Source organism: Pseudophryne corroboree, chromosome 11 (assembly GCF_028390025.1).
Source record: "Pseudophryne corroboree isolate aPseCor3 chromosome 11, aPseCor3.hap2, whole genome shotgun sequence".
NCBI classification, from domain to species: Eukaryota; Metazoa; Chordata; class Amphibia; order Anura; family Myobatrachidae; genus Pseudophryne; species Pseudophryne corroboree.
Window position 1 is genome coordinate 300,702,395 of NC_086454.1, and position 27,494 is coordinate 300,729,888.

A 27,494-nucleotide genomic window follows, 5' to 3' on the forward strand; every position below is an offset into this window, starting at 1 on the left:
CAGTAAGTAGATACAGAGGTGTTCCCTATTCTTTGATGCATTTCAGAACCCATCAATAGTAGCGCACAGTGGGGCTTATTTAAGAACAATGTGCCAGTGTGTAATGAAACAGTACATGACTATAGTACACCTTGATATTATATAAGCCACTATGGGATCATATATGTAGGTGTTAATATAACCATGTAAAGTTAGCAAAATCACCTTACATAAAAGCAGTATGGATGGGTCCCTAATTGGGATATTAATGTAGAAGCTGCAATACCCTGTCTGTTACTATACATAGTTTGCATGTGTGAGGTCTGCAGTTACTTCTCTAGTTCGGGATAGTCTTACTAGTAAACTAAATGCATAGGGAGAGGGAATTTTTCCGGCAACGTTCTGCAACTCACATCTATCTACATGACTTCTAGTTACTATTCACAGACATCGCTGAGAAGTCAATATATTGTCACTATGAGGACCAATAAAATTAAATGTTTGGGAAAATTAGGGACTATTTTCTTACATTAAATTCAACAGAAAAGAGACATGTTCCTCTCACAAAAGATCATCTGTGTTTATTCAACAGAGGTGGCCACCTAGAACAGAATTCAGTAACCACTCAGTCAGATCTAGCAGCCAGCAATATAATTTACAGAATCGGGGAAGAAGCACATCCTCGACAATTATGTACAGAATAGAACGTCTACAATTAGGAAAAGCAATCATTATGTAGGTGCATTGGTGGTCTGGCTCCTTGTCTAGCCCTCTTATTTAATAATATAAGCAGAGGCCACACACTATAACCCTGAGCAACCAATTGGATATTCGCTTTTAGAGGCCACTTGATGTTATAATGGAAGCGAAAAACAGATTGGCAATAATGATAGGATATAAACTTATTTCCTAATCAGAACTTCTGAACAAATATACTGTATATTGCTTTTATAATACTGCATAGTGCCTCCATGGTCATACATTTATTCTCAATCAAAACCTACAGATTGGGGTCAAATCTATTCAGCGACAGTTGAACAGCGCCGGGAGTTAGCTCCCGGCACTATTCAATACAGCGCCAAGTGATGCCAATTGTCAGGAATTCTTCTCTCACCCCCGAGCATGAGAGAGGAAATTAGACGAAAGTGCTGCCACGCGAGGCTGATTGTCGGGAGAATGCCCGTTAAGTCGGAGAATGCCCGTTCCCCCGACAATTCAACCTGTTAAGTCGGCGAGAACGGGCCTTCGCCGACTTAACATGAGCTGAATTGAATAGCGACGGGAGCTAACTCCAGGCGCTATTCAACTGTCGCTGAATAGAATTGACCCCATTGTGTTGATATTCATATTACAGTATTTGGTTGGGTAGTAAATTCAACTTGCACACTTTTCCAACAAGTCATAAGTTAGCAACCTGCAGTTATGTGAGAAGTTTTCAGTCCATAAACGCAAGGTTTACTATTTTGCAGTTTGGAGGTTAAAACCAACCGAATACAGTGTGCGCCCATTGGCGAAAACCTAAACCCCATGACGAAACTGCATTATTTCAGAAGAAAAGCGGAGACACAATAGACATTATTTTATTGATTAAAGGGAAAATTTAATTACTGTAGTCGTATAGCTACCAGATGAATACTTTTTTTTTTTTTATTGGGACAAAATTAAATTAATAAATACACACTATTAAGGGGGCAACATTTATTTTTTAACGATACACACTTGTGGCTCTAGAAGTGCCAGCACACACCTGTGCCAACATTCATTGTAGCACTTGTAGTGTGTCATGACAAGTGTTGCCCTGTCATATAATTATAGGTTAATAATGTCCCCTTAATATCTTCCTCAATTAATTTTGCTCTTATAAAATAAATAAAGCATTTGGTCCCCATAAAATAAGTAATTATTACTCTGGTCCCCTATAATCAATAAATAATGAACAGCCTCATAATAGGTCTATTGTGGCTGGAGCCTGTGAGGAGCCTTTCCCGCGTAGACTTGCAAACTGTATGTTCACAAATCGCACAACTTGTACACCTGCCATCTGATAAATCAAACCGTGTGCTTTTTCCTTTAGTAAATAGAACATTTTCAAAACGGAACATAAAAATCACTCACAAAAATAAACAAATGAAAACCACAGTTTAATGAATTCTCTTCAGTCACCGCAGTTGCACAGTGGCTAAAATCTTTCAGTACATAGTGGTACCCTACAGGGATGAGGGTATAACAAAACAGTACAATACAAAATATATATTAGGTTTTTCTATTAATGTTCAGCAAGAGAACATAAAAAAAATAAAAAAAACATTCTGTACAAAATAAGATATTTTTGGAATACTTCTGTTATTTAAGCGTGGGCCACTGTGTGGATTGGCAGGCTAAGGTATAATTTTCTATATGGTTAAACAGCAATTTTTACGCAAAATTAAAACAGTTTTAATACATACTGGTTTACACTGCACACTTGGGGCAGATGTATTAAGCCTGGAGAAGTGATAAAGCAGTGGTAAGCGGAAGTTGATAACACACCAGCCAATCAGCTCCTAACTGTCATTTTTCAAACCCATAATGACTGGCTGGTGCGTTATCACCTTCCACAATACATCTGCCCCAAAGCTTGGAGAGAAATAAAATACCAGCCAATCAGCTCCTAACTGACATGTTACAGTCTGGGTTTGAAAAATGACAGGTAGGAGCCGATTGGCTGGTACTTTATCTCCATCCAAGGCTTAGTAAATAGACCCCTATGTTTGAAAAAGGAGTTAGGTGCTGATTGGCTGGTGTTTTATCTCTCCACAAGCTTTGATAAATCTCCCCCAATAAATGGTTTCATAATACATTTTTATGGCAGAAAATTATTATTACTGTATTATATGGGGCAGTAATAGGACATTACATCACAGGGGTGTCTGAGATTTTCTAAGGGCATTTTAACCCGTGAAGTGGTTGGATCACACTGCTCAGTAACGTTTAGACCGGTTCCGGTATGAATGATTGACCATGTTAAGGTCAACATTCATTAGGTCGACCACTATTGGTCGACAGACATGGTCGACATGGACTAATAGTCGCCACACAAAAATGGTCGACACTGGACAGGTCGACACATGGTAAGGTCGACATGGATTTTTTAAATGTTTTTGGTGCCATTTTTTCCATAACATGACCAGGAACCCCAATTAGTGTACCGCGTCCCCTTGCATGGCTCGCGAAGGGCAAGGTGCCTCGCTCTGCTACCGCTGCGCTCAGCACAGGTTACCATTCTCAATCGTAGTCCACGTGGATGGTAAAGTATGAAAAAGTTGAAAATCTATTTTTTTTTATAAAAAAAAAGCCATGTCGACATTTTCATCTGTCGACATGTCCGGTGTCGACCATGTGTCCATGTCAATGACGACCAATAGTGGTCGACCTAATGGCTGTCAACCTTAACATGGTTGACTATCCAAACGGATACCATTTAGACCCTGGGGACCCTGTATAGCACGGGTCTTCAACCTGTGGCCCTCCAGCTGCTGCTGTGAAATTATACATCCCAGCATGCCCTGCCACAGCTTTGCTATTAAGGTATGCTAAAACTGAGGCAGGGCATGCTGGGATGTGTGCTTCCACAGCAGCTGGAGGGCTGCAGGTAGAACACCCATGCTGTATAGTGCATACAGGGTTTATATCCGTAGTTAGGATGTTTTCTGGGTGTCTCTAGACACTGGTAGACAGAGAGGTGTGAGGCAATGATGTCAATCTCTGATGATCCCTATGATAATGAAGTGAGTTTCACCAGCAGTTCAATCACCCTGAGGGCAATTATTGTTATTTTATGGATTAGTCTCTCAATTCAAGCCTTTGCCTGCACAGGGATGCATCAGCTGGGACCTACATTCCACAGCTCTGAGGGAGGAGGCACCACGGCAGCCACTACTGACAGGTCTGCATGTTGGAATAACACTGCCATAAAATCCCTGCATGACAGGAGAAACTACACGTTCAGTTTACTCACCCTCACCTCACCTATTCAACGCCAATTAAAGCTTCTTTCTTTTTTTATATTGTATATGTTTTATTGCCTAGTGATACCTGGTATATACCAGTCTATAAACAACCTATAAGAGGACCTGATGTATGAAAAGTAAAAAAAAAAAAAAATTAATTATCAGTAAGAAAGTTAGAGCGTGTGTCGCAAAGGCTGTTGTGGAACTGCAAGCCCCAGCATAGCCTGGCCTCTAGGTTAAATGTCCATGTGAAATAAGAGTCTGTCAGAACTTTCAGATGTTGTGGAATTACAATCCCCAGCAACTGGAATCCTGGGATTTATAGTCCTACAATGACTGGAGAGAAACAGATAGGCACAACCTAGTTTAAGTATTGTGAATACACACACAGAGGTGCCATACGCTTAAATCACAGCACCTATTGTTAGTAATGTGAGGTCACAGTTTCCTATGGAAGAAACCACACAGGCCGCTTCATATCCAGCACTGGAAGCACAGGTAAACGGAGGGTACACACATGCCAGCACAGGTAAATGGAGGGTACACACATGCCAGCACAGGTAAATGGAGGGTACACACACACCCCAGCACAAGTAAATGGAGGGTACACACACACACACACACATGCCAGGGACGGAAGCACAGGTAAATGGAGGGTACACACACACACACATGCCAGGGACGGAAGCACAGGTAAATGGAGGGTACACACACATGCCAGGGACGGAAGCACAGGTAAATGGAGGGTACACACACATGCCAGGGACGGAAGCACAGGTAAATGGAGGGTACACACACACACACACACACACACATGCCAGGGACGGAAGCACAGGTAAATGGAGGGTACACACACACACACACATGCCAGGGACGGAAGCACAGGTAAATGGAGGGTACACACACACACACACACACACACACATGCCAGGGACGGAAGCACAGGTAAATGGAGGGTACACACATGCCAGGGACGGAAGCACAGGTAAATGGAGGGTACACACATGCCAGGGACGGAAGCACAGGTAAATGGAGGGTACACACACACACACACACACACACACACACACATGCCAGGGACGGAAGCACAGGTAAATGGAGGGTACACACACACACACACACACACACACACACACACACACACACACATGCCAGGGACGGAAGCACAGGTAAATGGAGGGTACACACACACACACATGCCAGGGACGGAAGCACAGGTAAATGGAGGGTACACACACACACACATGCCAGGGACGGAAGCACAGGTAAATGGAGGGTACACACACATGCCAGGGACGGAAGCACAGGTAAATGGAGGGTACACACACATGCCAGGGACGGAAGCACAGGTAAATGGAGGGTACACACACATGCCAGCTACGGAAGCACAGGTAAATGGAGGGTACACACACATGCCAGCTACGGAAGCACAGGTAAATGGAGGGTACACACACATGCCAGCCATGGAAGCACAGGTAAATGGTGGGTACACACACATGCCAGGGATGGAAGCACAGGTTAATGGAGGGTACACACACATGCCAGCCATGGAAGCACAGGTAAAAAAAAAAAAAAGTGGGTACACATTACAGTGAACACAGTACCTGAAAACATTACAACAGTAGTGCACTCTGACACCCATATGTTCCCAATGGCAGAACATCTGTGAAAGCCAGACACCCCCAATCACCCCTGGGGGGAAGGGGGTAACACTTCTAACACCCCAATAACATCTTACCTGCCAGGAGGGATAGAGGCAGCAGCAGCCAGAAGAGAGCTGCACACAGGACCTGTAGCTCCATGTCCGGGCTCCCGGCGCGGATCAGCAGGGGGGAGAATAGTCCCACGTGGAGGGCTCGTGCAGGTGCGACTACAGGGGTCTCCGACAAGCCATGCCCCACTCAGAAGCAATCCACGTCCGGCTGCTGTCCCCCTGCATGAGAGGCTCTGCTCCCATTGAGTCCAGCAGCCACAGGAGGACACCTCTGAATCGGAGTGGCACCTCCTTCTCCTGGGCTCTTGTGTGTAGTTGGTGAGGAGTAGATTAGTTATATGATGAGCTGCTACCAGTCTTGGACACTCCCCACTTACTCAGCGTGAGCTCAGCAGCATGGGGGGGCTCCCCCTCTCCTCCATGTAACTCCCGCAGTCCCCACACACTGCATTTATATAGGACCAGTCTCCTCCCTTTGCATTTCCTACCTAAACTCTCCCCTTACTTCCTTCCACATAAAGCAACACCCACATAATGCTCCCAGCAGCGCCGGGTGACGGGGGCAGGGGGCACTCAGTGCCCTGCTGCTCCTGTGTGCAGGATCCCCCGGGGCCAGCCACAGCACTCTCTCACACAGTCACATTAGTGAGCACTACACTCCCAGGCTCTGCCTCTCTCCCCTCCCTCTCTGCTCTCATCACACTCAGTTTGGAATTACCGAGGTCCGGTGCCAGCAAGTGCTGCCTTAATTTTCGCTGAGTGCAAGAAGAAGGGTATCTGGAGATCCAGAAGGGGGCACCCCACTGCTATGCCCCATGCATAGCCCCCAGGTCTGGCATCTCCTCTCCAGCACAGTTCCTGCTATCAGCAATGCCACAGTGCAACCTGCTGAGCTCCCCCTTCATTCTCTGGTTGCAGAATCCTTCAGTGCCATGCCAGCCTTACACCCTAGCACAGGGCTGTCTGTGCTGGCACTGCAGCTGAGTGCCCATGCATGCAGTCAGGTACCATCCTGTGTGTGTGCCAGTGCCACCAGCCCGCCTGAACCCCTATCCCTGGCCGTGTGTAGCCCGCCTGAACCCCTGTCCCTGGCCGTGTGGTGTGCTAGACTTGGCTTCAAGAAGGGTTGCATATTTATTTTTCTTTCCTTTTTTCAAGTCTCCTTACAAAAAGCTAAAAGATTCGTGAGCGGCGCCCCCTTGTGTCCATTACTCTGTACTGCTCTGTGTTTTACATAATGACAGAACCTGTGATGTATGTTTAGCAGACATCAAAATCATGTGAACACAATCTGTTATTTATTTTTGTTAACTCTTTAACATAAACAATATATGTCCCCAATCTGAAACTCCTGTTGGCACCTACTTGCAGTACTTCTTCAGTCAACTTACTCCATATGACAAAATGTCTTTGAAATCCTTTTAAGATCAAACTCTTGGCATAACAGGAGTTGAGCTATTTGTCTAGCATAGTATTACCAGTGTTTGCTCAAGTTTCAGTGAGTTACTGGCAGAGTATATCAAAGGCCAGAGCTCGCACAACAAGGCTACCGAGCTGCCCCACTGACAACACTTGTCCTTTGGCTGTGCCCCCTTACTGTCCCTCCACGCAGAACAATCAGATGAGAGGCACACAGATTGTTAAGAGGTTGGCAGTCGCTCAAACGGCGAGAACAATGCAGGGCTGTGAGTGGAGAGTCCGAGAGACAGAGCACTATTCACACGCACTAGTGAACAGCCTGTTGCACGCACTGAAACATTAACTCCTACTGTATGGACTGTCAGTGCTAATATCTTGTGCCATACAGGGATTTGAGGCCTAAACGTAAATTTGCAGATAAATCAGATGCTCTGTAGAGAGTTGCGGTGACTCTCTTGCACAAAATTGATTTCACAGCCAGGTTGTTTGGAACAGGTGCAACGTTTCGGCAACACAATTTTTTACTTCAGCTTTTGCTCCATCTTTCCACAGAGTACCTTTCCCCATTGTATTTGTTTATCCAGCGTGGCACCAAATGTATCAGTTATAAATATAGCTGGGTCAATATCGTCAATTCATTTTGTGCTGTGTTATGGTTTGAGACCTGGGGTTATATTTAATAAAGCTTCTAAACATGAAAAGTGGTAATGTTGCCCAACCAATCAGTTTCTGTCTATCATTTCTCTATTGCATCCTAGAAAATGATAGACAGCATCGGATTGGTTGCTGTGGGCAACATCACCCCTTTCCAATTTTAGAAGGTTTAGTAAATATACCCCCAGGTGGAACAAAAAATACTTAGCGGGAGATGTACTAAGCAGTGAAAAGAGTGGAGAAGTGAGCCAGTGGTGAAGTTGCCCATGGCAACCAATCAGCTGCTCTGTATAATTTTACAGTATGTAAAATATAAAAGTTACGTCAATGCTGATTGGTTGTCATGAGACACTTCTCCACTGGCTCACTTCACTCTTTTCACTGCTTAGTACATCTCCCCCTTAAGGTCAAATTGTGCTACTGTAGATAAACGCAGAAATTTCTGCATCCTGATGAGGAAAAGGGCAAATATTTTGTGGAACTGTTTCGATCGTCTCTAGAACCCTGCGTATAATTATTTATACATGTGTTTTACTGAACATATATACAAAATAAAATAAAAAACAGATTTAAATTGTCCTGTCCTTGCCATGTGGAACTGATTAACACAGTTGTTCCTAATCTGAAGTCAAATTCTTTCTGCATTGGTTTAGAAACATTGTGGTGTGTCGTTGTGTCTGATGCTCTTATAATGTGTGGCTGGATGACATTACAGTGTGATACGTGCTTGAGCTCACCTGAAGTCTCGTGTTCGTCCCGTTGCGGCTCCTCTCGTCGTCCAATTCCTGCTTATGCGGAGCCAGTTGGAATCTGCGGACACCTGTCTAGGACCTGGGCAGAAGGACGGAGATACCCCAGTACAGACAACACCCCAAATGGGAAAGGACCACTACGATGGGATACAGTAACAAGGATTTATTGCAGAAGGGAAGCCGGGTTTGGGGTTAGTAAACCTAATACATTTCGATTAGAATCATTACCTTTTCCACATATAATTCCTGCAATTAATATAAACATGGCAACATAATGACACAAATGCTTTTTAAAACTTTAACAATTTCAAGAAGGTATTTAGAAAAGCAGGTTCCATGCAAACTTAGGCAGTACGCTGAATACGCCACAAGGTGGCACTATGAACCCAATAAGGAGGGGTTTCTGGCCCCATGCATATATATAATCCAGGGAAGTTCAGTGTATGTCCTTGCCAACAGCACGGAACCCCACGTCTGGCGAGTGATCAATGCACAAGGGAGGTATAGAGGAGTGGGTGCTGCAGTTTAGCGGTTTTCCTAAGTTCCGTGGGTGACGGGGAAGCGAGGTGGTGACCCTAAGTGAGGGTGGTTAGGGTGCTATGAGGCCTCAGTGTCCTGTCTATTGCAGTCTCCAAAGCTGGTAGGGGATACAATGTTCCTGGGTGCACCATTCGGGCTTTATTGTGGGCCAGTATGTATTGGAAAGGGTGTGTGTAGGCAGTGTGTCTCTTGTTCAGCAGGAGTGAGAGAGAAGGAGTTACAAAGGGTTGGCCACGTGGTGGCTACCTGTACTTTAATTCTCCTCCAGAAGATCGGCACAGCTCCTTCTCCCTCTCAGCAGCCGGCGCCACACGTCCTCTTAGTAGTGCAGCGGCAGGACGTGCTCTCCTCCCGGCGGCTCTTCAATTTCACCGTGGCTGTCCTCCGCCAGCGGCTCTCCCACCCAGCGTAGCGGTGGTTAGTGGCGCTGGTCTCTGTCTCCCTCTGGCCGGGTGCAGTCGCGTCTCTCCCTCTCTCAGCGGCGCAGGTCCGGTCCCCCGTCTCTCTCTGGCGGCTTCTCCCTCCTTCCCCCTCGCGCGCACCGCCGACTCCTCCTCCACTTCTCCCGCTCAGCGGGCGGCCAATCACCCCAGACTCCTTCAGGTCACGGTCCGGCCGCTGGGGTTGCCTAGCGACCGGGCAGTCTATTAACCCCCCCCCTGTGGGGGGACAGCGGCTGCCGTTGTATTCAGCAGGGGTCAGAGTGGGGGCAGATGCTGTGTATCACATATTCCCCCGCTGGAAGATTGCGTGTCCTCACGCATTAGGCAACATGTGAACAGTAGTGAACGGGTGGACATACTTAAGTTGGGTACCAACATACATATACATTTCCGAACAAAAGTATTTACAGATCAAATATTAGCTCATTCCCTGTACCTGGAGGGCGGGACGCCCTTTGTGCTACGTCCCGACCTTCTAATTTCGACCGTGGGGGCTCTGGGCTCATTATGGCTAATGGCTGGGTTGGGTCGACTCTGACCCTCTAAGGGCCCATTAACTACGGGGTCTAGGTTGTCAGGGGGTGCTGAGCTCGATGCGGGTGGACCGCACATAAAAAGTAAGAGCTCCATGGGGTCAAGTAAGGGTATGCCGCCCGGGGATCCCCGCCCCTCTGCCGCAGGTGAGCTTGCCGTTCCTGGTGGTACTTCGGAGGTGTAAGGTTTGAGTTGCTCTCTGGATACAACACTAACGGGCCCATCTTGACCTCGGCGGATCTCATAGGTGAACCGTTCTCCCTCCGGGACGCTGACGACGACATAGGGTGCGTTTTCCCACATAGTGTCTAACTTACTGGTGTGGTGGTTCCGTTTCCTCCAAACAAGGTCACCCACATGCAGAGGCGTAGGGTGGGTGGTTGCATTGTAATTCTTCTCTTGGCGACGTCGGACGGTTCCCATCCGCACCTCCACCAGTTCTCTGGCCGCTTTAATTCTCCGCTGATGCTCGCGGACCCAGTCGGTTTGTGGAGTGGTAGGAGACGTTAGCGCGGGGGCGAGCTCTAGGTCTTGAGGCAGTTTACCTTGTCGACCGAACATAAGATAGTATGGTGTGAAACCGGTGGAGGAATGTTCCGCATTATTGTAGAGGTAGACGAGTTCGGGCAACAAGGTCGGCCAACGGGCGCGGTCTCCAGCTGGTAGGCTTCTGAGCATCCCAATGAGGGTCTGATTAGCTCTCTCGCACAAACCATTCCCCTGCGGGTGGTACGCTGTCGTTCTCGCTTTCTGGCAGCCGTAGTAGGAGCACAGTTCATAGAATAGCTGCGACTCAAAGGCAGGTCCTTGGTCGGTTAGTATGCACTCGGGGTAACCATAGGGCCTGGCGAAGTGTTTCAGGAATAGTTCGGCCGTAGTCTTAGCAGTCAGGTCTTTTGCAGGGACCGCCACTAAGAGCTTGCTATAGTGATCGGTCATGGTTAAGGCATAGTTGTGTCCACTGGTGCTGGGCTCTAATTTCACATGGTCGAGAGCGACAATTTGCAGCGGCCGGTGACTCTTGATGGGGTGCAGGTGGTCCTTCTGATGTGCATCTGGGCGTCTCTTCAGATTGCAGGGGACACAGTCCCGACACCATCGTTCTACGTCATCATGCAGACCTATCCAGAAGTACCGGGTGCGCAAGATGGCTTCCGTTTTTTGCGTACCGAAATGTCCCGACTTGTTGTGGTAGGCAGTAAGTAGGAAATTTGCTTGTTTCCTGGGGACAACTACTTGGTTCACTGTCTGGTGAGTCCCGGGGTCAATACTGGTACGTACTAAGATGCCCTGTCTCAGGTGGAATTGTCTCCGATGTCGCAGTAGCTTTACCAGCTCCGGATCCGCTTCGGCACGTTGTGCCCGGGTCAGTTGTTGGTTACGTCGGAGGAGAGCTGTGAGTTCCCTCATCATTGGATCCTGTCGCTGGATCTCTCCCCAGTCTACAACAGGGGCTTCGAACAAATCCGATCGCTGTTGGTCCGTGATGGTTAATGGGTCTGAGGTGACCGTCCATCTTTTCTTCGAGACCTTGAATACAGGTGCTTCTATTTCTTCCTCAATATCCCTTCCTTCTTCCGCCACATCGGTGGTGGGCAACCGGGACAGAGCGTCGGCGTTACCGTTGGATTTCCCACTCCTGTAGGACACAGTGTATTGGAAATTGGCGAGCCGTGATACCCACCGCTGTTCAAGGGCGCCAAGTCGGGCAGTGGACAAGTGCACCAAGGGGTTGTTATCCGTCATGATGACAAATGGTGTCGCAGCGAGATAGTGTTTGAATTTTTCTGTGACGGCCCAGACCAGGGCGAGCAGTTCCAATTTGAAAGCACTGTAATTTTCACAATTCCGCTCTGTTTTACGTAATCCTCGACTGGCATATGCGATTACTCTCTCGCGCCCATTCTGTATCTGAGACAATACGGCTCCTAATCCACGATGGCTGGCGTCTGTGCAGACTTGGAATGGCTGCTCGTAATCTGGATAAGCCAACAGCGGGGCTTCCGTCAAGGAGGTCTTCAACTGGTGGAAGGCCTGTTGCTGTTCTTCGCCCCACTGCACTGGTGACGATCCCCTCCTTTCGCGGCCAGACTGACCTCTCAGTAGTTCATGCAGCGGAGCTGCCACTTTGGCAAAGTGTTCCACGAAACGTCTGTAGTAGCCCACGAACCCGAGGTAGCTTCGGACGTCCTTAACGGTCTTTGGCACCGGCCAGTCCCGAACAACTCGGACCTTCTCAGGGTCGGGCATCACGCCTTCCGCGCTGACGACATGACCTAAGTACTGGACCTTGGGTTTGAGTAGGTGGCATTTCGTGGGCTTAAGTTTCAGGCCGCATTTTGTCAGCTGTTGGAATACTTCTTCTAGATGTTGCAAGTGGTCCTCGTAACTCTTCGAGAAGATTATTACGTCATCGAGGTATAGCAAGACCATCTCGAAGTTGTGCTGTCCAAGACAGTGTTCCATGACGCGTTGGAATGTGGCGGGCGCGTTACAAAGCCCAAACGGCATCCTTTCGAATTCAAACAGGCCCATCGGTGTCGTGAAGGCTGTTTTTTCCATGTCTTCGGGGGCCATCTGAATCTGCCAGTATCCACTGGTGAGGTCAAGGGTCGAAAAATATGCGGCAGTCTTCAGGGCTGTCAAGGACTCTTCTATCCGAGGGAGTGGGTAGGCGTCCTTATGAGTAGCCGCATTGAGCTTGCGGTAATCAACGCAGAAGCGTAGGCTGCCGTCCTTCTTCTTGACGATCACTAGCGGAGCTGCCCATGGACTGTGGCTTTCTTTGATAACTCCTGCGTCTTTCATTTCTGCTATCATTTTTCTCACAGGCTGGTACAAGGCTGGGGGAAGGGGTCGGTGTCTCTCTTTAATAGGAGGGGTCGTCCCTGTGGGAATGTGATGGTATACTTTGTCGGCTTTTCCGAAGTCAGAAGGGTGTTGGCTAAAAGCCGCTGCATTCCGCCGCACCACTCGTAATACTCCCATTTTCTGTTCGTTGGGGGTATCAGCGTTGCCGATCTGGATATCAGCCCACCATGGGGGTTCTTGACCCGTTGTCGGCGGCCTCTCGGTCGCCGTCTCTTGGGCAGCTGTGGTCACCTCTTGGCCTACAATGTCTCGGAAGTCAATTGAGCTTATTTTCGCCACCAGGCAGCGTTGGTGTAGTCTGATAGCATAGGGGTGCGGGTTCAATATACGTACAGGCACTCTTCCGTGTTTCACCTTTGCTAGCGTTCTCGCCACCGCGAAGGGTTGTTGGCCCTCCGAGTCACAGGGCTCCACCAAGGCTTCGTAATCTCGTCCTCCTGGACCGATTCTTGCCTTACACCAAATTACATGTTCAGAGTTTGGCCTCAAGAGGATGGCCCGGTGGTCGGCGATTCTGGCCTTCCCCACCTCTCCTCGATGGTTAGTGAATTTCTTCTCTTTCTCCAACAGGCGCACCGTCTGCTGCAAGGCTCTCCGCTCCACTGGGGCGGCTTTCTGCATTTCCTGCCGAAGGGCTTCCACTAGCTCATCAGGGCAGTTCTTCAAGACATTCATCCCCAGGATGACGGGGGGTAGGTGAGTGTTAGGAGCCGTGGTGACAAGGTACCCTTGTCGGGGTAATGTCGCGTTTCCAATTTTTGTGTCCGCTTCCCAGTAACCCTGATACGTTATGGGTTGTCCATTGCTGGCCAGCAGATGGAGCCAGGTGGTTGGTGGGGACACAATGGTGGCTTCGTCCCAGTGCTGAAGGAACTCGGTGATCCGGATGGTGGAGACTTGCGACCCAGTATCCAACAGAGCTGGAATTTCAATTCCGTTGATACGGATCTTCAGGTGCGGGCATTCTCCGACGTACCTAGACCATTCTTGGGGCAGTGGACCACTTACTGGTTCCTCTCCCGAAGGTCGGTCCGTTGCCTCGGGAGTTCTTCGTTTAAAGCGGCCGCAGGGCAGTTCCTTTCGATATGACCACTCTGTCGACACCCTCTGCATATCGGGCTCCCCTGAGAGTCGAATTGATCAGTGGGTCTTCGGCCCGATTCTCTTACCACGTCCCAGCGAGGACGACTCCGCCCACCTCGTTCTTGACGCCATTCTCGGCGCCTATTCCTGTCTTGGTCCCTGTCAAACTCATCCATCCTTTGGTTCATTCGGGAGAGATTCGTCGTTATCTCCGCCAACGTTTGGTTGAGCGTTTCCATAGAATCTGGACCCGGTGAGGCTTGCGCTTGTTGGAGGACCGTTCCTACTTGGATTGGTCCGTCCGATTTCCGGAGTGGTGCGGTTTCTCGGTAGCTGTCCTCTTCACTCCACTCCGAAGACGCGTCTTTCTCGACATTATTACTCTGATTTTTCCCAAGGATCTGCAGCACCGTCTCTTTAAATTCGGAGAAGGAGCTCCCTGGTTGCTGTCGTCTCTCCATACGCATTTGAGATCGAATCGTCTCTCCTCTTGCCCCCTCCACAAACAGGTCTGTTAACGTTCTGTCTATCCCTTCGGCCTCTCGTTCATCCAGAGCCCGTATAGTCTTTGCAGCTTCTTGTAAGGCCAGCGCGAAGTCACGCAGTGATTCATCGGGTCTTTGTTTCCTTGCATAAAGACGACTCTTTAATTCCGCTATGGTCTGGCAGTCAAATATGGTCACTAGCTTCTTGAAGATGCATTCGACGGTCTTCTTTTCGCTGTTTTCCCATGCCTTCACTTCCCGTAGTGCCGAATCCGTCAATTGACCCATCACGATCTCTATTTTCTGTTCTTCGGTTAGTGAGTACAGGCGGAACATGGAGTACATCTTGTCTTTAAATTCTTTGAATGTACTCGAACCCGGCACTTGTTTTCCGGCAAACGTTGGTAACCATGGTGCCCCAAAATAGTATGGCATAGTCAACGGTGATGCCGCCATGGTGGTCGTGTTTCTTTGTCCGGGTGACGGTGGTAGCATCCTCCTGCCGGATGCTGATGTGGGAGTAGCGGGAATCTGTGAATCCGTCATCTTGTTCGTATCCTGTTCGCGGACGCCAAGTTGTGATACGTGCTTGAGCTCACCTGAAGTCTCGTGTTCGTCCCGTTGCGGCTCCTCTCGTCGTCCAATTCCTGCTTATGCGGAGCCAGTTGGAATCTGCGGACACCTGTCTAGGACCTGGGCAGAAGGACGGAGATACCCCAGTACAGACAACACCCCAAATGGGAAAGGACCACTACGATGGGATACAGTAACAAGGATTTATTGCAGAAGGGAAGCCGGGTTTGGGGTTAGTAAACCTAATACATTTTGATTAGAATCATTACCTTTTCCACATATAATTCCTGCAATTAATATAAACATGGCAACATAATGACACAAATGCTTTTTAAAACTTTAACAATTTCAAGAAGGTATTTAGAAAAGCAGGTTCCATGCAAACTTAGGCAGTACGCTGAATACGCCACAAGGTGGCACTATGAACCCAATAAGGAGGGGTTTCTGGCCCCATGCATATATATAATCCAGGGAAGTTCAGTGTATGTCCTTGCCAACAGCACGGAACCCCACGTCTGGCGAGTGATCAATGCACAAGGGAGGTATAGAGGAGTGGGTGCTGCAGTTTAGCGGTTTTCCTAAGTTCCGTGGGTGACGGGGAAGCGAGGTGGTGACCCTAAGTGAGGGTGGTTAGGGTGCTATGAGGCCTCAGTGTCCTGTCTATTGCAGTCTCCAAAGCTGGTAGGGGATACAATGTTCCTGGGTGCACCACTCGGGCTTTATTGTGGGCCAGTATGTATTGGAAAGGGTGTGTGTAGGCAGTGTGTCTCTTGTTCAGCAGGAGTGAGAGAGAAGGGGTTACAAAGGGTTGGCCACGTGGTGGCTACCTGTACTTTAATTCTCCTCCCGAAGATCGGCACAGCTCCTTCTCCCTCTCAGCAGCCGGCGCCACACGTCCTCTTAGTAGTGCAGCGGCAGGACGCGCTCTCCTCCCGGCGGCTCTTCAATTTCACCGTGGCTGTCCTCCGCCAGCGGCTCTCCCACCCAGCGTAGCGGTGGTTAGTGGCGCTGGTCTCTGTCTCCCTCTGGCCGGGTGCAGTCGCGTCTCTCCCTCTCTCAGCGGCGCAGGTCCGGTCCCCCGTCTCTCTCTGGCGGCTTCTCCCTCCTTCCCCCTCGCGCGCACCGCCGACTCCTCCTCCACTTCTCCCGCTCAGCGGGCGGCCAATCACCCCAGACTCCTTCAGGTCACGGTCCGGCCGCTGGGGTTGCCTAGCGACCGGGCAGTCTATTAACCCCCCCCTGTGGGGGGACAGCGGCTGCCGTTGTATTCAGCAGGGGTCAGAGTGGGGGCAGATGCTGTGTATCACAACAGCACAGCCACTGTCCTACTGTGTGTGTGAGGATAAGAAGTGTCTTGCTGACTTAAATAAACAAAACAAAGAATTCAATAATTCTTGGCTCTTTTAATTATTTTTGTGTACTAAGATCTCACTTATTTCTTTGGGGATTCATAGAAAATGTTACCAGATGTATTAATTTAGCACTGTAACTGGTAAACAGCGACTTATAGAAGTATACAATGAGCAGAGACTTTTTTTTTTATAAATAAGTGGGATTAAGGTGACAATAGTGAGCCGATATAAAATTATTATATAAAAGGCTTGTACCCACTGGCATTCTTTCAAATGCATTTTTTTTTAAATTATGGTTAAGGATGGGATGTATTATACGTCGCATATTGCAAACGCTATATCCCACCACTTATCGCATGCATAGCAGTCATATGCATGAGTAACTGCTGATATAAACTCAAAGTACAGCTCTTCCGATGTTGTCCTGTGTATTATGAGGACTTTCGGGTTTATGACCCAGAGTCACTACGCATGCGCAGACGCTGGCCTGTTCATGTGTGAATGGGACAGTGGGGGTCATTCCGAGTTTATCGCTGGCTAGCAACTTTTTGCAGCACTGCGATCAGGTTAAATCTCGGCAAAACTGTGCATGTGTATGCACCGCAATGCGCAGGCGTGTTGTACGGGTACAAAGAGGATCGGTGCTGGGTAATGGATTTAACGAAGAATCCATTCGCACAGCCGATAGCAAGGTTATTGATCTTAAATTCAAAATCCATTTGTGTATAGTTTCGAGTTAACAACCCCTGTGGCAGCAGTGAGACATGCTGGTCTGTGCTGTGTCTGTATGTGTAGTTGTATATTACACACTAGAACAGACTGCGGCTGCGTGTGTGTGACTACCAGAGTATGAAATGAATGAATGAGAAGAAGCAGTGGAGTCAGGCAGACAGTACTCATTATGGGATATACCAAGTACATGCCTCCAGTACTGAGAGCCCAGGCGGCCCCTCCTCCCCGGGTGCAGTGGAACATTCCTGTAGACGCCGATCACGTGGTTCGGTTTCCCCGCGAAATCCGAGTTCCACGCTGATTGCTGTTCCGGGGTTGGGGCCAATCGCAGTGCTCGGCGGGCGTGACGCTGCGGACGGGGCAGTGACCCTGAGCGGTTTCGCGCGGTCTCCTTAGACATCTCAGTCTTGTGGGGAGCTCGGTACAGCACAGCGGACACCATGGCGCAGATGAGAGTTACCGACTTCTTTGGCCAGCGCAAGCGGCAGGCGGCGGGGGGGCCGCTGGAGACCAAGAGGAGGAAGGCTCTGGCGGAGCCCGGCACCCGCAGTCAGAAGTTGGAAGAGTTGCTGCGGCCGCCCTGCAGCCCGGAGCGGGGAGCGGACAATGAAGCCCCCGTGTCCCTCAGGAGGAGCAGCAAGAAGCGAAGCCGCCAGGAGTCTGACCCGGAGGCTGCCCGGCCGGGGGTGCTGGGCAAGAGCTCCGCTCGTAAGAAGCTCAAATTACCGGAGGAAGAACCACAGGTACCCGACCTGTTCCCCAGGCCGTGACCCGCTGACCCCACCCGAGGCCGTGACCCCCTGCCCCCACCCCACACACTGCCACTCGCTGCACCTGAATCTGGGTCCCGACAACACCTGAGGCCATGCTCCCACTCCATACACCACTCTGACTGCACCCGAGTCTGTATTCCCCAGGCACCTTCCACTGTGACCTCACCCGAGGCCATGACCCCCCCCCCCACACACACACACACACACACACACACACACACTACTACTCTGACTACCTGTAATCCACGTGCACACTAACACTGCTCTGACTGCCCACCCACCACCCTGAAGCTGTGCACCCGAGTCTGGGTCCTGACCCCACCTGAGGCCATGCCCCCCCCCCCCCCCATTCATGCCATACACCACTCTGACTGCACCGGAGTCTCTCTTCCCCAGCTACCCACCATTGTGGCCTCACCTGAAGTCATGACCTGCTACCCCCACCCAACACACTTCCACTCAGACTGCACTTGAGTTTGTAATCCACGCACACACTAAAGGCCCCCTTCTGAATTAGCCACATCCTGTGGCAACTGGATTAGTTTGTGAGCTCCTTTAGGGAGCAAAGCAGCGCCTCCCTCCCCTCCTGAAGTGTATCCCCTTCTGACAATACACATCATGGTAGCGGCTAAGCTATTACAGTAGAACTACAGCTGATATTCATTAGAACATGAAAGTAATGAACTATGTGCCACTCCTGTGTAAATACACATCCAGGGGAGACACCTCTAATCCCTTTGTATCTTGTGTATTGTTAGTACTGAGTGTCAGAACTCTGAGGCTGTTGAAGAGGAAACATACTTTGTGTGAAATGACCAAGCAACGTTCCTTCTGTTCAGTGTTTCAGTCCATGCTCCAAAGCTGAAGTCCAGTGTGTGACCCCTCCATCTCTGGGGAAGAAGATCAAAGACTTGGTTAATGTGACCCTTTCTCCAAAGACTGATGGATTGAAGAGTAGTCCATGTGGGGCAGATGTTAAGGTTTGTCTTGCAGCATGTTTAACTTTATGGCATAGTTACTGGCAGGTACTGTATATTGCCTTTTAGTATGACTTCATTGTGCAGCGGTACTTCTATACTGCCGGTATTTAACACTAGGTGATTTATCGTGCCCTATGGGTGCTCTTCACACTGTTGTAAAGGGCTACGCCCCCTTAACCATTGTGGCGTTGAATATTGTTATATGATGTATTATCTCCAATCATAATTGTGAGTGGTTAAATAAGGCACGGACAAAGGGCGTGCGATAGTTAAGGGGTCGTAGCACCTTGCAACGGCGTGAACAGCGCACGCAGGGCCTGATGGATCACCTTAGTAGGTGCTGTGGTTGAGGAAGGGTCGGCTGCATGGGTGGCGCAGGTGGGGATGGGGTATGGAGCCACCGCAGGTGGGGGAGGAGGGGGTGCTGGCGGTGGGAGGTGGGCCAGAGCCACTGCGGCTGGTGGAGTTGTGGGGGTGCCTCGGATTGGTCCAGGAGGGAGTGGGCGGGTAATGCTTCTCCTGGAAGCAGCGAAGTTGCTGTCCTCCCTTTGGCAGTGGCTCTCCCGGAGACTCGCACAGCAGCCAGTCACTATTGTTAGAGCCAGTGTCCCAACGCACTGCATTACAGGAAGATGCACTCAATAAACAGCTCCCAGCAATGAATGCTCTGGCGCTAAGGGTTGCTGGGAGCTGTAGTTTATTTAGTTTGTGTACTTCCCTGTAATGCGGTGCGTTGGGACATCGGCGCTAGCAATAGTGACTGGCTGGCAGTACTGGCTGAATCAATGTAAAAGGTGAGTTCTGTGCAGTGTCGGTGGCACTGCAAAGCACTGTCACCTCTTACATTGATTCAGCATCCAGACATTACCCTCCGCGATATCACCCACTCTATCCGTTACATTAGCCATCTCGGAGCTTCCAGGCCAGCAGCCCAGGTGCTGTGTTGTGGAGTCAGGGCCTCTGCGGATCTGTGCGCGGCTGTGGTGGGGAGGCAGTTCTGTGACATCACGCACAGAGGAGGCTCTGGGGCTCAGAGTATGCAGCACGGGGAGGGCTATGAAAGCCTTCCGCTGCGCCGCTATCATACACATCTATGCCGGTGGCCGCAGCAGCTTTTGTCGGAGGGGGTGACTGGCAGCAGGACATATACGGCACTGCAGTTAAAGGATTCTCTTCCCCCAACCCCCCTATATCTACAGCGCTGAGACTTGCTTCATACCCTCCAACTTTTTGGCAGGTACAGTCGGACTATTCAATGTACGGTTGACCTTAGACACTGTACGATATATTCTGTTCCATATCTGGAACAGTTTCTTGTGCACCTAGTTTATCTGATGGCTATGTTAACACATACCTATTGTAGCTTAGTGTTTCAGATATGTCCCTTGACTTACTACAGTAGCTGCTTCTGGTATTGTGATGGTCTAATCCATGGGTCTTCAACCTGCGACCCTCCAGCTGCTGTGGAACTACACATCCCAGCATGCCCTGCCTCAGTTTTAGCATACCTTAATAGCAAAACTGTGGCAGGGCATGCTGGGATGTGTAGTTTCACAGCAGCTGGAGGGCCACAGGATGAAGACCCATGGTCTAATCTAACATCTGCAAGATGGCAAATTAGTGCAGTGTTTTGAGGCATGTGTAACCTGTACAATATCTGATTTGGATTTTCTGCAGCTCCAATCCAAGGAGAATCTTGTGGAATTAAAGTCTCGGCTGCGGAGGATCCAGGAGCTCTCCCAGAAAGTGAAACTACCAGCTGCACCTACCCAGAGCAAGGTTACCATCTCAGACCTGAAAGCAAAGCTCAAACAAGCACAGGAGCTAGAGTCCAAGATCAGAGCGAAGAAAACTGCAGAGGAACAGCAGAACCTCCTGCAGACAGAGCAGCCTAGGGAGGAAAGGTAGCTCCAATGCAGAGAACTCTCGTTTTGTGTCCTATTAACATTACCTCTTCCTCTACGAATGAGCTTGTAAACTGTTACTTTCCTTCAGTAGTGAGAAGGCGCCGGCCTATCAGCGCTTCCATACACTTGCCCAGGATGTTCCCCCTGGACTGTCACTGCCGTTCAAGTACAAAGTTCTTGCTGAGATGTTCCGAAGCATGGACACCATTGTGGGCATGCTGTTCAACCGCTCGGAGACTATCACCTTCTCTAAAGTGAAGCAGGGAGTCCAAGATATGTTGCGGAAGTAAGTTGCGGTTTTAATGCATTCTTGAGGTGTGTACACATAGTGAGATTCGGGCTAACCCCGATTCTCACTATGCGATAGGGGCTAGGTCGGTATCGCAAGCGCACAATGCGATTTCTGCAGCGGGGTATACTGGGAATACATCAGGGGGAGGGTGTAGAGTTGGATTTTGATTTGAGGCACCAACAGGCTAAAGCTTTGACTGTTCCCAGGATGCATTGCACTGCCTCCTCTATAACCCCGCCTCCAGGCACTGGAGCTCAGTTTGTAAGCTGGTGCCTGCAGTGCAGGTCACTAACAGGTGGGGCTGCGCTAGGCAGCCCTGAAGAGAGATTTTTGAAGGCTTCAAGGGCCGCAGCACTATTTGTCAGTCTGACATGCTGTGCTGCTGCTCAATCACCTCCCCAGCAGCACTGCATACTACCGCAGCTGGGTACTTGCAGCAGAGGCGCATCGGTCATCGGGCACACCACCATTGACGCTCTCCTGGATCGTGTGGCTGCACATCCGGGAGGAGATAAGAGGGTCCCCCAGGTAAGACCTGCCGGTTAATCATGGTCCCAGGAGACGGACCGCGCCGCTGGTGTGGACACTGTACTGCACAGGGACCCCACTATATCCACCAGGGCAGGGAGCAAAGGTCGAATTTACTAAAATCCGTTTGATATAGGCTCCACAGTACCCGGTAGTGAGGACCAGCATAGGGGATAAGGTGTTGACCTGTAGCCACTCCCTCAGCTCCGGGTGCCATCTACTGCTGGTGTTCCCACCCTGGAGCTGCATTTCACTCTCCCTCACTCGATGACAGATCTTGGCGCCTTCTTCACTACTAGCTGGGCTGATCTCCGGGACTGCAGGGCTCTGTCTCCTCTGTAAAGCTGCCTGTCTCATCAGCGCTGTGCATTTACAGACACTTAAGTATTCTACATGTAATTTTAGGCAGTGTTAAGAACAAGTGTACTGCTATCTGAATATTTAGTACAAGTATTCTGTGATATACATCCAGTATCTACTGTGCATTTATGGGGTATATGCAATTAGCGGCGAATCGCTGCAATTTTTCGGCTGTTATCTCTATCGTCCTAGTGGATGCTGGGGTTCCTGAAAGGACCATGGGGAATAGCGGCTCCGCAGGAGACAGGGCACAAAAAGTAAAGCTTTATGATCAGGTGGTGTGTACTGGCTCCTCCCCCTATGACCCTCCTCCAAGCCTCAGTTAGGTTTTTGTGCCCGTCCGAGAAGGTGGCTCTCCTAAAGAGCTGCTTAGAAAAGTTTAGCTTAGGTTTTTTATTTTACAGTGAGTCCTGCTGGCAACAGGATCACTGCAACGAGGGACTTAGGGGAGAAGAAGTGAACTCACCTGCGTGCAGGATGGATTGGCTTCTTTGGCTACTGGACATTAGCTCCAGAGGGACGATCACAGGTACAGCCTGGATGGTCACCGGAGCCTCGCCGCCGGCCCCCTTGCAGATGCTGAAAAGAGAAGAAGGTCCAGAATCGGCGGCAGAAGACTCCTCAGGCTTCTTAAGGTAGCGCACAGCACTGCAGCTGTGCGCCATTGCTCTCAGCACACTTCACACGGCAGTCACTGAGGGTGCAGGGCGCTGGGGGGGGGCGCCCTGGGAAGCAATGTAAACCTATTTTTTGGCATAAAATACCTCACATATAGCCTCCGGGGGCTATATGGAGATATTTAACCCCTGCCAGAATCCGTTAAAGAGCGGGAGACGAGCCCGCCGAAAAAGGGGCGGGGCCTATCTCCTCAGCACACAGCGCCATTTTCCTCACACAGCTCCGCTGGTCAGGAAGGCTCCCAGGCTCTCCCCTGCACTGCACTACAGAAACAGGGTAAAACAAGAGAGGGGGGGCAAAATTGTGGCAAAATTATATATATTAAAGCAGCTATATAGGGAGCACTTATTATAAGGCTATCCCTGTCATATATAGCGCTTTTGGTGTGTGCTGGCAAACTCTCCCTCTGTCTCCCCAAAGAGCTAGTGGGGTCCTGTCTTCTTTAAGAGCATTCCCTGTGTGTCTGCTGTGTGTCGGTACGTGTGTGTCGACATGTATGAGGACGATATTGGTGTGGAGGCGGAGCAATTGCCAAATATGGGGATGTCACCTCCTAGGGAGTCGACACCAGAATGGATGGCTTTATTTATGGAATTACGGGATAGTGTCAAAACGCCCGTTACCTCAGTCGGTCGACACGGACCCAGACACAGGCACTGATTCCAGTGGCGACGGTGACGAATCAACCGTATTTTCCAGTAGGGCCACACGTTATATGATTTTGGCAATGAAGGAGGCGTTACATATTGCTGATACTACAGGTACCACAAAACAGGGTATTATGTGGGGTGTGAAAAAACTACCTATAGTTTTTCCTGAATCAGATTAATTAAATGAGGTGTGTGATGAAGCGTGGGTTGCCCCCGATAAAAAAAACTGCTAATTTCAAAGAAGTTATTGGCTTTATACCCTTTCCCGCCAGAGGTTAGGGCGCGCTGGGAAACACCTCCTAGGGTGGACAAGGCGCTCACACGCTTATCAAAACAAGTGGCGTTACCCTCTCCTGAGACGGCCGCACTTAAAGATCCAGCAGATAGGAGGATGGAAAATATCCAAAAAAGTATATACACATACAGGTGTTATACTACGACCAGCTATAGCGACAGCCTGGATGTGCAGTGCTGGGGTAGCTTGGTCAGAGTCCCTGATTGAAAATATTGATACCCTGGATAGGGACAATGTTTTACTGTCTTTAGAGCAAATAAAGGATGCGTTTCTTTATATGCGTGATGCACAGAGGGATATTTGCACACTGGCATCACGGGTAAGTGCTATGTCCATTTCGGCCAGAAGAAGTTTATGGACGCGACAGTGGTCAGGTGATGCGGACTCAAAACGGCATATGGAAGTTTTGCCGTATAAAGGGGAGGAGTTATTTGGTGTTGGTCTATCGGATTTGGTGGCCACGGCTACAGCCGGGAAATCCACCTTTTCTTTATCATCCACTAGGGGTCACTGGAGTACTCTTGGGATATGGACGGGCTTCCGCAGGAAACAGCACTGAATATTTAAATTAGTAACACTCCACCCCTCCATATCCCTGAGCACTTACCCAGTGTTTTTTCTGTGCTGAACGTGGTAGCAGCTTAATACCTGAAGTCACGGTTTTGTTGAAGAAACTTTTATTTTTATTTTTTCTACTATTTGTACACATCCCTTTCCCCCTTCCAAAAGGCAGGGTCAGGGATCGTGCAGCTGCTGATAGCAGCACGGGCGTGTCGGGCCTCTCTGAAAGAGCTCCCTCACAGCCCTCACATCCTCCTGCACTGGCTAGCCGGCGCTTACTGAAAAGCCCCGTCGGAGCCTCCGCACGTCTGCAGGAGTAAGGTATGTGAAACGGGGCGGTCAGCTCCCGCTGCCGCCCCGACGTGTGGGGACATAGTGCTTGGTGACGGCAGAGGGATTGTTACGCGGCTCTCCCCTCTCAGCCTCCGGCAGGTACCGCGGCTCTCCCCGCTCAGGCGCCCGCACGTTCGACCGCGGTTCTCCCCGCTCAGGCGCCCGCACGGTCGGCCACAGACCTCCGTGCAGGCACCGCGGCTCTCCCCGTTCAGGCGCCCGCACGGTCGGCCACAGACCTCCGTGCGGGCACCGCGGCTCTCCCCGCTCAGGCGCCCGCACGTTCGGCCACAGACCTCCGTGCAGGCACCGCTGATCGATTCTTACAGGCCGCCGCCCGCCGCAGCGCTACCTTGATTAGCTGACGCCGCTATTATACACGAGGCCACCGCTGGGACACACGAGGCACATAGCGCTCTACGATACCCGCTGGGGGCCCACACGCTGCGCTGCCGCTGTAATAAGCTAAAAGAGCAGGCAGCCATTACAGGGGGGACAATAATAATGTCGCAGAGAAATACTGCAGCAGCAGAGGAGATTGTTACAGTATAATCAGTGAAAGTTGTACCAGCACGGTGATTATATGTATAAGTTAGCAGGGCAGACATTTTTAACATGCTTCCTGTGTTTTCCTGCTGTGATTCCAGAACGTTCCTGCCTTACATCTCTACACCACCGGAAGGCGCAGGGGTGTTAGTGGGAATTTGGGATCAAATTTCTTAGTACTGGCCACGTGTATTGCACTGGGCCAGATATATATACAGAGCCACCTTATTGCTATTTTACTGAGTCGTGCAGGTGTCTGTTTTTTGTGTATTGTATTGTCTGTCGCCATGAGTAAGGCACCAGCAAAAACTAAAAAGCATATTTGCAAAGTATGTGGCAGTGTGTTACCGGATGCATCTACCACATGTAACGTATGTTTTGTGGATTCCGTTCAGAATACCATTTCTGCTCCGGTTTTGCAACCAATTTCCTCACCGGACCCTCCGTGGGGTATGTTAGTAAATGTACTGGAGAAATTTCAGACAGAAATGACCGCTGCTCGTCTGGAGCGAGAAACGTTAAGATCTGAGTCTAGGGTGAGACCGCCAGAACTACCGGAGGCGTCTCAGCCTTGCGTACGGTCCAAATCCATTTTGGGCAAACGGGATAATTTTCATATGTCTTATGATTTTCCAGTGTCTGCTATGTTGCATTCTGACGATTCCATCCCAGACCTCACGGAACACGATGAGGGGGAGGAGGGCGAAGTGGAGTCAGATGGCGAGGATGTTAACAGTTCCGGCATTGATGATCTCATCAGAGCGGTACGGCAGTCGCTAAGGTTTCCTGAAGCTGAGCAGCCTCTCACCAATGATCAGGTCGTATTTACTAAACGACGGAAGACGCCAGTAAGTTTTCCTGTGTCGGATTCTCTAAATCAGATGTTAGTAGAAACCAGACAGAATCCAGATAAACGGTTTTCTATACCTCGCAGATTTAAGTCTAGTTATCCGTTTCCAGACTCGGTAACGTGTACATGGGAGAATCCACCAATAGTTGATTCTTCAGTGTCAAAGCTTACCAAGAAATTAACCATACCAGTGCCATCAGCTACTACGCTTAAAGATCCTTCAGATCGTAAGATAGAAACTATGCTAAAATCCATGTATGTAGCAGCAGGTGTGATGCTAAGACCTGGATTGGTTGGCATTTGGGTCACTAAGGCGCTCATAATATGGCTTACAGAACTCAAATCTGCTTTACATGACGAAAACCTGATAATTCAGGTAAATCAAATGATTGAGGCTGTAGAGTATCTCTGTACAGCGTCTACTGACGTCTGTCAGCTCACTTCTCGTATTTCATCTTCGCTAGTTACGGCACGAAGAGCACTCTACCTGCGTACTTATCAAGCGGAGGCAGAGGTCAAACGAAGTATGGAGGCGTTGCCTTACGATGGCAAGAAGTTGTTTGGTCCAGAATTGGACGCATGGATTAAGGAGGCTACGGGAGGTAAGTCTGTGTTCTTACCAGTGCCTCCACCTGCGCCAAGAAGAAGGTACGCTGGACCTTCGTTCAAATCCTTTAGATCTCAGCCCTTTCGAGGACGTGGCAGAGGATCAGCCACGCCTGCTAGACGTGGTCGAGGACGTGGTTTCCATCAAACCAACACAACTCGCCAAGACGCTAAGGTTACCGACAAGCCAGTGGCATGACGGCCTACCAGCCCATCTCGGTTCTCCAACTGTGGGAGCACGCCTTCAGACGTTCCATGGGGCGTGGTTCCACACATCCGCGGAGGGCTGGATTCGCAATTTAGTGTTAAAAGGTTACAAAATAGAGTTCGACTGTCTGCCGCCTCTGCGGTTTTTCAAGACAGGCTTGCCTCTGTCGGACGACAAGAGGACAGTTTTGCAAATTGCCATTCAGTCCTTACTGGATTCGGCAGTGTTGATTCCGGTCCCTGTACACCAACAGGGTCAGGGTTATTATTCAAGTCTATTTGTGGTCCCGAAGCCGGATGGCTGTCAGACCAATATTGAACTTAAAGGGCCTCAATCAGTACGTAACTTACTACAGATTCAAAATGGAGTCTCTACGGTCGGTGATTGCGGGGTTAGAGACCAAGGAATTTATGATTGCGCTAGACCTCAAGGATGCGTACTTACACATTCCAATTTGGCAGCCTCATCAGAAATTCTTACGATTTGCAATACGCCAGAACCATTACCAGTTTCAGGCTCTGCCGTTTGGCCTGTCATCAGCGCCTCGGGTATTCACCAAAGTAATGTCTGTGATGATAGCTCACCTCAGATCCCTGGGAGTGACAATAGTTCCGTATTTAGACGATCTGCTCATCAAAGCTCCGTCTCCACAGATACTTACCCAACATGCGCTGCTAACTTACAATGTACTGGTTCACCACGGTTGGATTGTAAATTTCAAGAAATCACATCTGATTCCGTCTCAACGCCTTCAGTTCCTAGGTATGATTCTCGATACGGTCAATCAAAGGATTTACCTACCACAAC

General features: G+C 49.6%; 2 protein-coding genes across 2 annotated transcripts in view; one reads left to right on the top strand and one right to left on the bottom strand.

Moving 5' to 3' along the window:
• PIEZO1 (piezo type mechanosensitive ion channel component 1 (Er blood group)) overlaps window positions 1-6,793 on the bottom strand; it is a 277,074-nt gene extending 270,281 nt beyond the window's left edge. Inside the window, exon 1 of the mRNA XM_063944250.1 lies at window positions 5,707-6,793. Coding sequence (XP_063800320.1) covers window positions 5,707-5,770 — 64 coding nt within the window. The 5' untranslated portion in view covers window positions 5,771-6,793. The remainder of the gene's footprint in view (window positions 1-5,706) is intronic.
• Window positions 6,794-17,424: 10,631 nt separating this feature from the next.
• CDT1 (chromatin licensing and DNA replication factor 1) overlaps window positions 17,425-27,494 on the top strand; it is a 31,605-nt gene continuing 21,535 nt past the window's right edge. The window contains exons 1-4 of the mRNA XM_063945528.1: window positions 17,425-17,863; window positions 18,733-18,873; window positions 20,551-20,777; window positions 20,869-21,066. Of these exons, the coding sequence (XP_063801598.1) occupies window positions 17,561-17,863; window positions 18,733-18,873; window positions 20,551-20,777; window positions 20,869-21,066 (869 nt within the window). The 5' untranslated portion in view covers window positions 17,425-17,560. The remainder of the gene's footprint in view (window positions 17,864-18,732; window positions 18,874-20,550; window positions 20,778-20,868; window positions 21,067-27,494) is intronic.